The 11,564-nt window shown below is 40.9% G+C and overlaps 1 protein-coding gene across 1 annotated transcript in view; it reads right to left on the minus strand.

The window, feature by feature from the left end:
* HHIP (hedgehog interacting protein) overlaps window positions 1-9,767 on the minus strand; it is a 138,861-nt gene extending 129,094 nt beyond the window's left edge. Inside the window, exons 1-2 of the mRNA XM_020989835.2 lie at window positions 8,880-9,767; window positions 2,269-2,464 (exon numbers count right to left, since the gene is read on the minus strand). Of these exons, the coding sequence (XP_020845494.1) occupies window positions 2,269-2,464; window positions 8,880-9,161 (478 nt within the window). The 5' untranslated portion in view covers window positions 9,162-9,767. The remainder of the gene's footprint in view (window positions 1-2,268; window positions 2,465-8,879) is intronic.
* Between the last annotated feature and the right edge of the window lie 1,797 nt (window positions 9,768-11,564).

The raw sequence follows: 11,564 nt of genomic DNA on the forward strand, positions 1-11,564 counted from the left end.
CAAAAGGACATTATATGCTTCCTTTTAGTATTTCTTTTTTTTTAAAAAAAGAAGTTTATGAATACATTTTTGGACATGGCCAATGTGGGCATTTGTTTTGCTTGACTATGAATATTTATTGGGAAGATTTTTTCTTCATTTTTACAATGGGGAAGGGGAGGTGAGAGGGAGAGAAAATAAATGATTGTTAATTTAAATTTAAAAATTTAAAAAAAAACACTAGGCAATCTATGACTCCAATAATCTCTGTTATCCAGGGAACAAGGATGGGGGCAGGGGATGGAGCACTTTATACTTAGAGGAAATCTTAATCTGTGTGCCAATGCTCATGCTGTCCAACAAATCAATTAACCATGTTGGGGATAATTAATGCAACATCTTTTTGTTATTACAGTCCACTTTCAGAACACGTATTTAGAATGATTATTAGCATCTGATTGATGTAGGAAAGGCGCCTATTCGAGCTGGTGCTAAAGCATACAGGCTGCTCTGTCCAGCACTAAAGTTATGCTTTCATCTGGTTATCTTTCAAGGCAACCTGGGTGGTCACAAAAAGCACTTGACATCTTGATGCACTTCAGCGGTTTTACATATACACAAACTTTGTAGAAAAATAAATTTGTCATTCGTCACCACATATGTTGAGATCTGGAGAGTGAGGGTCCTGCAGCTTGGGCTCCTGTGCCGTGTTGCTCACTCTTGCTCCAAAGAGGCTTCCTTTGGGAAGTTAAAATCACTCCCAACATACAACAGAAAGAAATCTCCTCTTCTCCCCAAAGGCATCACTGCCCTACTTTTCATCCCACTTTTGGATTCAAAGATAGAAATGTTAAGTGGGATCCTGAGTTTATATACTACTTTTAACCTACACTAGAAAAGGAGAACCTCCATCGCTTTCAGCTTGGACCAAACATTTCTGATATCTAATCTGTTACTTCTTCTCAGCAGGCAGTCTTGGCAGCTATGACCTAGTCTGCTGTGCTTTGGGGAATGTGATAAGGAGCAAGAAACAGCTGGCTTAAGAGAGCCTTACAAACATCTCTGCAGTTTATAAAGACAATAATAATATTTTCATATTTGAATGAGTTTAGAGACATGTTAAACCACACCAAAGAGAACAAGCAACTCCATTCAAAATGTTTTCTCAAGTCAGTAAGACAGCATTACAACCCTACCCTCCTCATCCCCTACCCCACACCCATAACAAAAGCACCCAAACCCCAAGTATCTGAAAGCCTTTTTTTTTTAAGGAACAGAGTGCAACCTAATTATTCAAAAGTCCTCCTCTAATCTCTCTCACACAATTCTGGAGTTTGAAAAAATAATACTTTTAATCTTATAGCTAGTGATTTGTTTTCAGTGATTTTAGCTAACTGGTCAAAATGTCCCCCCAGTAGATGTTACTCCATCTTCAGATATGATGTCCATTCCATCGCCTCTAGCAAAATGAAATGTTGACATTTTGAATGAAGGACTTTATCAATATTCCACAAGTCAGGCCGTGTACAGTAAGTGCGTCGTACTTAATGAGATCATAGGATCATGGATTCAGAGCTGAAAAAAGGACCTTTGCAGTCATGTAGCCCAATCCCCTCATTTTGCAGATGAGGAAACTGAGGCTCAGAGAAATAAGGTCATAGGAGTAGTAAGGTCCAAGGTCATAGGAGTATTAAGAGAAATGAAATCCAGGGATTAGAAATACTTAATGATCCAGCAGAAAGGTTACTACTTATTTTTTTTCCTTAGTATTCAGCATCAAGAACACCCAAATTTCCATCCTTCCCTTCTTCACTAAGAATTGCTTCTGAACATAATATATTGAGGAGTATTCAAAGAAAGAACAGGAGATAGCTACTTTTTCTTTGGCTTATGTATTCTTTTTAATGGCAGCTTTAGTTTCTGATTTTATCTGTTATACTAATTGGTGGACAATCCTTCAGTTTGGCAAAGGGGGAAAGTGTCTTGGAAGCAGATCATGAAGAAAATGGTCTATCTGGCATTAAAAATTTGCCATGCATAATCCAAAGTAACTAACAAGTTGACCCTCTGAACAGCGTGACAGAAAATACTCTAAAGTTTAAATAAGGCCAATTCATTATCTGGATGGCTAAAAAACACAATCATAATACATCATTAAAATCTCGATGCCCTAAAATAAACACATTAAGGAGAAAACACATCTTTTGAAAGGTGAAAGAAATCTTACACAAGTAAAAGCACGCACTGCAACGCAGACTTCTGATTTCAATATTCTGCAGTTGTTTTTACCTGGAATGTGGCCTCTACACGTGTAATAGAATTCTTTGCAATAGTCTTCACACAGCAAGGGCAAGGCTAGGTCTCTTTCAGAGGCATCCCCTCTTTCAGGTGAATGGAATAGATTCTGAGAATGTGGTGAGCAGTGGGCGCATCTGATCTCCTCCAGGAGTTTCACACACTCTGTATTGTTGGTAACAGAAAATATCTGCAAGCCAGAAACCAGAAACAAATACATGATCTCTTTCTCATTCACCAGGAAAAAGCTTCTTTGTAACAACAACAGAAGAAAAGCATCCTCAGTCAGGTAGCAAAGTTATTTATTGGGACTAATGATATCACGAGAGGTAACAGTGTAGAGAATAGAGAGCTCAACTGGGAGTCTGGAAGACCTGAGTTCAAATCTTGCCTCTAAGTGTACACTGTCTGACCAGAGGCAAGTCACTTGAGCTCCCTGTGACTCAGTTCCTTCATTTGTAAAAAGGGGATAATAATACCTATAGAACCTACCTCCCAGGGAGGTTGCTGAGGCTCCAATGAGATGATGTTATGTTATATGCTTTATAATCTTTCAGCCCTATATAAATGCCAATTATTATCCCAACAAAACCTAGCTATCTAGTTTGTTTGAAGAGATAGGAGATGGACTAAAATGCTCACCTATAACCAATAAAGACAGTGCATTTGCCTATGGCTGGCCCCTTTGCTCGTGAAACATTAGGGACTAATCTGAGTGTGTTAATACCCTAGAACAATCACTTACTCAAAAGCATACATTGAATGCAAATGTAACTAGCAAAAAAATATATATACATATATATGTGTGTGTGTGTGTGTGTATATATATATATATATCTATATATAGATATATATATCTCCAGCCCTATCTCCTGCATACATTTTAAGTCCCATAGTGATTTTTCTCCTGAAATTCCTGGTATAAATGAATAATTGTAGATCTTTGGGGTACCCAATTGATTTTTTCTTCTAAGGTCATTTATGTGCATCCTATGGCAATTAACATTTAGCTATTCCTATTAGAGAGTACTTTATAGTTGATTAAATTCTTCTACATATATTATTTCATTTGATTCATATGTTATAATGGTTTATAGAGGGGAAAAAAAGCTGACCACCAGAAGATAAGGTAACAACAACCCCTCTTCTTTCCATGGGAATAATATCTTAAGCTGGTAGGCACATTTTTAATAGAGCACTGTATCTTAACTTGGAAAAAATCTTCATATTTTCATCAGGACTATGATATACATAAGAAAATAAACATATGAATGGATTATAAAGTTAGAGATTATAGTATGTAATGAATTTCACTGGAAAATGGTACATTTTTATGCAACATTTTGTTCTTTATGTCCACTGAGAAATATTAAAAAAAATTTTTTTAACCATTGAGGAAGCACCTAATGAGCAAAGTAGGGAGTCCATAAGCAATATTAACTTGTTCTTCTTAGTTGATATGCTATGCTTTTCACAAATCCAAGGAGTGATATAGCCGCAGTGGAAATATCGGAAATGTCAAGGAGTGCAGCACTACCCAAACTCAAGCATCAATATTACTACTAAAAAAGCTCCTTCTGTGGACTGCAGAATCTAGACATATTTCTTTGACTTTTTTACAGAAGGAAATTTAAAGACTGTTTTTGTTCTTAACTTAGGTCTCTAATTCTATATAAATATAAATACTTTTAATTATATGTTGTTTTTCAAAATCGATTTTTAAAAGATTTTTTGAGTGGAAAAATCAATAAGCAGTCACCGTCTCATTCTATTCTTTAGTTTATAAGCAGATGTTCTAATGTGAATAAATCATGATGCTCCTTTAAAAAACCCCGATGTCCTAGCTTATCTGAGAATTTGCATTTAAAAGAGCAAAGAACATTGTTTCAGATAGCTGAATATATAGATGTGCTAAAACATTAAAAAGTAAAAAGAATAACATCCACAAAAATCCCAAGGAAACGATCCCGTTTGGGGAAAAATGAAATAAAATTCATAATTTATTGTAAATTTTTGATTGAGATTAAATATATAAACAATGCTGACATTTGAAATACAAAATTCCAATGGAAAAATCACATTGGAGGGGAAAAGAAATAAGTTTTACGATTTATTATAAATCTCTATTTATATACTTGATTAACCCAAATCATTTTAGATTTTTTGCTCACTTTACTTACATGACAAGTAGTTAAGTGGTTAAGATTTTCAAAAAAGAAACATATACAAGACACTTAGAATTTGCATTCCAAGAATTTTTAGAATGTCTTCGATTGTGCATACTTTGCCAGACACCACCAGATCTATGCAATAGTCTATTTTTCCATCTCTATAGCCTATAGAGTATTGATTAGTACAGCAAAGCATCAAGAGAAAGAGCATTAAAAGAAACTAAAGCCACCTCTTTGGCTTTGTGGGAAATGAATGTTTAATTACATCTGATTTCATGTAGTCTATGCATACTTCCATTTTTAATAACTGAAATAAAACCCTGCCAGCTGCCATCCAGGGGGAACTTGATTTTAGTGCCTGAAGAATTTGGTCCTTTACAATTTTTGGAATGTGCCTTGGCCACAAAATAACCCATCAAAAGATGAAGAAATAGTATTCAATAAATTATCTGAAATCAAGTACAATATTATTCTTTTTTAAGTTTCATGCTGTTCCAACACAGCAGGACACTAACATTTTGCTCTGTGTGAGGTCCGCAGTGTAAATACCTATCTGAAGATAGATAGAGTCATCATTCTAGCTTAGGTTTCAATGAACCAGTGGTCTTACTGAAGTCAATTAAACTGACTTAACCCAAAGCTGAAACACTGTTTCGGACAGATCAGTATGGGTGTGAGCAGGGTATTCGGTCTTTTTTAAACAGCATAGACACAAATACAGATACATGCACACATCTTTCTCTGAGCTTGACAATGCCATTGATCTTAACAAGAAATGGTAACTAATTTTCTTTCCTGATTTAAAAAAAAGTTATATCCAAAGTCATCAGATGACAGTGGCCTAAACTGGACTTTGGAAAACATGTAAAACTTGGAAACATTATTATAGCATGCCTAATAATGATTATGCTTGCTGCTGACTAATTTATAACATCTGGAAGGTCATCCTTTAATCTCCAGCCACATGAAAGTAAAACTCATTGAAGAAAAGGTAAGCAAAATATTGGAATCCACACAGAAAAGTGTGGCCTACCAAGAAAGCTTATCAACAAACAGTAAAAAATCAGTGACAGGGACCTTCTGCATTTCTTTCTTTAGCAAGCAGCAAAGCAAAGAAAGTAAAGCAGCACCCACATGGCCCTGATAAGTTGACAAAAGCAGGGATAAATCATGACAGTACATTAAGATGTTGCCTTAAAAATCCCTGGGTACCCCCAAATTTATTTCTCACAATCCTATGTCCGCAAGGTTGTTCAGCTGTTGGGTAAGACACATGTTTCTTCTGGACCCTAGTGCTGGATTATGTCATTAGAGAGTTCAGTTTCAATTTTAGGCTAATATGTAAATAGATCATTGTATTAAGGCAGCTGTTAAAGGGAGCCCAGGATGAGTTATTTGTTTAGTTAGATGTGTCCAACAATAGCCTTTGTTCCTGAAAGAGCCAGAGCAAACACATGATTATAAAAGGGCACACTTGAAAACAATTACTTTTCACCCATTCCTTGACAGCCTTGGCTGTGAAGCCACCCAAGGTAGCGGGGACACACACACACACACACACACACACACACACACACACACACACATACACACTATGAAATCTACTCCCAAGTTAAGTTTTAGAGATGCTGCCATTTGAAGGTTGGAGTTGCTGATGCTTTGGAATGATGGTAAATGGAATATTCAGGAGCTTGTAATGAAGTTAAAGAGCTTTGTTAAAAACAAAGTTATGACAATATAACTTCACCAATTGTGCAGCGGCTTACTGTTGAGGTTTTGAAAAAACATACAATGTTATCAGAATTGCCTTGATACACTGACATTAATATAAAACACTTCAGTTAAAAAAAGACATTCATGAGCATCAACTGAGCATGCTCAGTAACTTCAATATATGGATGTCTTGTAAATATATGACTTGGACTGTCATGACAGAACAGGAGGATTTTGAAAAGTGTTTTTTTCTTTCTTTCTGTTTTTGCAAAGATCTCCAGGCAACTCCAAGCTGAACTTTAAAGACACCTTTCTGATGGCTATCATCTACCCTGAATGTGCATTATTAAAAATGACCTAACCATATTTATGATAAACCAATAAGCCTTAGAATAAACATCAAGGTTTAATGGGCAGATAACATGGTTTTAAAATATCATTAAAACCCTAGGACAAAAATGTTTTAAAATGTACATAAGAACATCTCTACAAAGTAGATAACCCTTATATTCTTTATTTTGAAAGTGGTTTGAGAATGGTAGATTTATAAACTATTTGTAATGGGAATAAATATCATGGCCCACAGGAGAAACTTCAAGCCATAAAATCATTTTTAAAATGAGATAGGGAATAAAAGTGGGAAGGAAAGAATTCTGGCTCTGCCAGTTTTTTGTTACCTGTGTGACCTTGGGCAAGTCACTTCAATTCTTCTGGGCCTCCATTTCCTCATCTGCACAGAGAGGAATGGACTAGATGACTTTTTAAGTGTCTCTTCCAGCTCTAAATTTTTGAGTAAGTAGGGGAAAACTTGATAAATGTCATGCCCATCTAAAACAAGGGAATAATTTTTTAATGTGATTAAGTCTTAAGGGACACAATACTGCCCCTCATCCCTTTTTCCAATTTCCATCAAGTGCACACCCCTATTCTTCAAAGAATTCAGTGATACATGGTTTTTTTTTCAGTTCTTAGTGTCCTAATATTCTCCAGTACAAGTAGGGTGAGTTAAGGATGCATTTCCAGGCTTTCCTCTGAATTTTTTGGCTTTTTTGGATCCCCTTTCAGGACTATTAATGTTATCAGAATGTAATTACTTCTTCATCTAATTCTATTCCAATCAAAGAGCTTAATGCCACTTTCTGGGTAGGAGAAAGGAATATTGTGCTTAGAATCTCAGACTCCTACTGCATATGGTAAGAATATAAAGAGAGAGGCTGTATCTGAAAACCTGTAGCAAGACAGTTCTCACTCATCTGGGAATAGAGGGACTAGGGCAAATGCTCCCTCAAAAGCCATGAACATTTGGACAGAGCTGGGGACTGAAGGAGAATGATGTTCTCTAGTTTCACCCATTAGTGAACCAACTAACAACACAATGGTGTTGTTGTTATTCTTTTGCCATAAGCAACAGGGCTCTGTGTGTGGGCAGCAGTTTAGTAGGGAGGAGGATAAGTCGACCCCTTTTTGTCCTATTGATTTTTTCCTATTTGCATGACTTGAGCAAATTAAATGATGCAATATGGCTTTTTGTTACAAAACAAAGTGAGAGATACCACCCAGACACATATGTTGATTCGTAAGAGCTGTTTACATGAGAATAGAGTGAAATCTACCGTGAACTAAGCATAAAAATTAGATTCAGCCTGGGTATTTTTTTTTATTATGCTTGGGCCAGCAAGACTGAAACACAAGTTTTCCAAGAGTCTCTCAGACCTTGACAACTGCAGTGTTGTAACAGAGGAATTCTTAATTAAACCTAAAATGGAAAGGGGTGGGGGCGGTAAGACACCTGATTGTTTATTTCACGTGCAGAGATTGTTAATGACGTGATCCCGGCTCTTTCCCCCCCCAGGGTGTAGAGTAAATTCCCTCACATAACAGCAGCGCATGCCAAGAAATATTTTTTAAACCAAGTTGAAATGAGCATTTCTTGAAATTAGTATGTTAAACTATTATACGTTTGTATATCATATATTAACACCAGTGGAATGAAATTACCAGTCTTCAAAAGTTCCAGTAACTAGAAAAGCTCTTTCTTTCTAAGTAACTGCGATCCGGAGCCTGGATTTACAATGACATGTGGAGGCGGGGTGGGGAGTGGGGAAGCGATAATGAATCTTTTCCCCATTTTGTGTGTGGAATGTGACAGCGAAAATCTTTCCCTGGTTTTCAAAACCCTCAAGCTTGGTTTGACTCTAAGTACAAGCTCCCCCCTTGGACGGGGCTGGAGATCATAAACCACCCATGTTCCTACATCCTCTCTTATAGTCAAACCTTTCCCTAAACCAAGCACGTGGAGAAAACGACACAAGCCTTTTCTATCCCCAGAAAAATAAACCGGAAACCACAGTCACCTTAATTTACAGTTTTCACCGAAGCCAGTGCCTAGTTTAATACGAAACACACGCTTCATCTCGATACTTTTCAAGTGTTCATATAGGCGAGGATGATAGAATCGCAGGAAGTCAAACTTTCTTGTGCCAGAAGGTGATCTAGCAAAGCACCGTGCACATGGACTTGGGGAGCGTGGGGGTCGATCTCTGCACCCCAGAATTCAGAAAAAAAACAATAATTCAGGTTTTAATAGAGGGGGGAAAAGTACCTCAACACAAGCCTCCTAGCTCTAAATCCTCACAGTGAACACCAGGACTGCCAGACCCCTTTCATCATCTTCCAGCCTATTCGTCAAAGTTTGCACCCATGCAATTGACGGTTGCCTACCTTGGATTCCATGTGCAGCAGAGACTGACTGTCAATCCGGGAACAGCAGGAGAGCCGAGGGTAGAAGGCACCACAGACAGCTTCTGCCCCGCTTAGGGATTCCATATGGGACATCATCCTCCTATCCCTCCTTTTCAGACGCTTTGGTGGGTTCCCATTCAGACACCTTCTCCTCCGCGCACCAGTCCCTTCGTTCCTTTCTCCAAACTTGGCATCTCCTTCGAAGAAGCCCAGAGCCACAGCCACGAGCAGCAACTTAAAGGACAACATCTTCAGCATCATCTGTCCAGCAGCAGCAGCAGCAGCAGTAGCAGCAGGAGGAGGCTGAGACGTGTGTGGAGGAGAAAAAGGTCTGCTCCCCTCACTCCCCTGCCACACAGCCCCTGGAGGAGGAGAGAGGGGGACGAGGGCTGCACGGGTGGCAAAGGGGCCAGAGGAGGCAGTGAGAAGGAGGAGGGACCCGAGAAACTTTGTAACAAGTTTAGAAAAGCGCCGAGGAAAGGGGTCAGATACCCTAAGGGTGCCCAGGGATAGAGACTGAGTGTAATTTGTGCCAGGGACGCTCTTCGTGGTAGTGCCAGTGTCAAATGAGTTAGGGGGCTTCGGGTGCAGCCTGGAAGTGGGAGGAAGAGAAGGAGCAGGAAGATGAGGAAGAGGCGGCGAGGGCAGTGGCAGGGGCAGCAGCGGCAGTTCACTTGTCGTCCATATAACGGGAGTCGCGGAGGTGAGACTGGAGGAGCAGCAGCAGCGGCAGCAGCGGCAGCAGCGGCAGCAGCAGCAGCGACGGCCCCGGCAGCGGCGGCAGCGGAGGCGGAGGCAGCGCTGGGATCTAGATGATGCTGCGATCTCCTCTGGCCGCGGCTGCAGCTCCTCACACCGGCTCTCATGTTTCGCTCCCTCTTTTCTTCTTCTTTTTAACTAGCGCGCGGGGAGGTGCTGCCACCGCGCGCCCCTTGACGTCACCACTGCTGCTCCCGCGCCCCCGCCCCGGGGCAAGAGAAGGGGAGGGGAAAGTGCTCGGAGCGGGGCGGGGTGGGGAGTATGTGTGCAGGAGAGGGGAGGGGGGCGGGGCGGTGAGAGGGCGCGTGCCCGCCAGAAGGGCTCGCTCCAGCAGAGGTGGCTGCAGCCGCCACTGCTCTAGCAGGGTTGAGGGGTCTAAGGAGACGGGGAGGGGGCCAGAGCTGCCAGATGCTCTCCTGCTCTTATAAATGCGGAGGACTCCGAAGTGCAGAGAGAAGTGGAGTTCTTTTTTTTTTTAGCAAGATGACCCAGGCAGTATTCCCTTCTTGCAGCAGCCACTAATGTGTTTGTGGGTTCAGGGAGGGCGAAGCACGCTCATTTCTTTTCTCTAACTCCCTGGGTGGGACTGCAGTTATCCATCTCGTGGTCCTACCCTGGAGCTTACTGCAGGTTTGGGGAGACGCGGGCTGCAGGATGCTGCAGCTACAAACGAGTGACTCCTTTCTCCTGCTCCGTCCCCTGCTCCTTAGCACAAAATCTCCAGCTCCCCAGAGGAATTAAGTGAAAGTGACCCGAGGGTGGTTGTGAAGAGGGAGGGCAGGAAGGAGAGAAAATGTGTGGATTACTTACTCGACCTCCTACCCTTCCTCTTGCTACCTTGTGCGGGGAGCAATAGGTGTCCTGAAGGGGTGGAGAAAGGCAAAAGAGGAATGGGATGGGGTCTGTGGGGGGCGGGGACAGGAAAAAAGCTAAAAGGTCCCGCCGGGGTCAGAGAGACAGGAAGGAGGTCAAGAGTCTCTGTCCGCTCCTCCTGTCATCCTTGGCTCTCTGAACTCTTGGCTGATTTCAAAACTCTCAATAACTATCTGGCCACTTTTCAAAGGCCCCCCTTTCAGGTTTTGTTTGTTTGATGGTTTTGTTTTCTTAATGAAGGTGGGAGGTGCAAGTTGGCATACTTCCCCGCAGTCATTCAATCTCTTCTCTTCTCTTCTCTTCTCTTCTCTTCTCTTCTCTTCTCTTCTCTTCTCTTCTCTTCTCTTCTCTTCTCTTCTCTTCTCTTCTCTTCTCTTCTCTTCTCTTCTCTTCTCTTCTCTTCTCTTCTCTTCTCTTCTCTCTCCCCCTCTTTCCCCCTCCCCCACCTCACCCCCTTGTTCCACGCTGAGAACTTTTGAAGTGGTTTGGGCTCTCACCCCAGGAGGAGCATAAACCTGCCAAAAATGGGACTTTCGAAGATCTATCTAGTACATACAAAGTAGTCCCCAACGCTTTGGAGTTTTGGGTGTAGGAGTCAGTGGTCTATTCAGAGAGCTGTGTTTTATGGAAGTACATCCACATGCACTGCCTGTTTGTAGAAATAACTACCTGTTGTTAACCTTGCCAAGTGAATGTCTAGTCTTGTGTGAGTCTCAGCGGATTATTCCTTTGCTCCAAATGGTAAAGGAAGGTTTGAAAAATTAGGGTGTTATATAGCCCCAGCCAGGCACAGCTTGGCAACAGAACATTTCACTGGCACCTAGCCGGCATTGCCCAGGACAAACCTGGTATTGAATCTAAGCAACCATAGAACCCAAAAGGGTGAGTACCAAAACAGGAGGCAAAAATTGCTCCAAAGATTTTGTGGCACACAACTGGGACCCTGAGTCTACTTCTGAACAGTGGGTCTTTAGTTGCAATGGGCTGTGCTTACTTGTTTGAATATGTTCTATATAGCTAACTTGTTTTGTA

Source organism: Phascolarctos cinereus, unplaced genomic scaffold (genome assembly GCF_003287225.1).
Source record: "Phascolarctos cinereus isolate Bilbo 61053 unplaced genomic scaffold, phaCin_HiC Scaffold_9;HRSCAF=440, whole genome shotgun sequence".
Taxonomy (NCBI): domain Eukaryota; kingdom Metazoa; phylum Chordata; class Mammalia; order Diprotodontia; family Phascolarctidae; genus Phascolarctos; species Phascolarctos cinereus.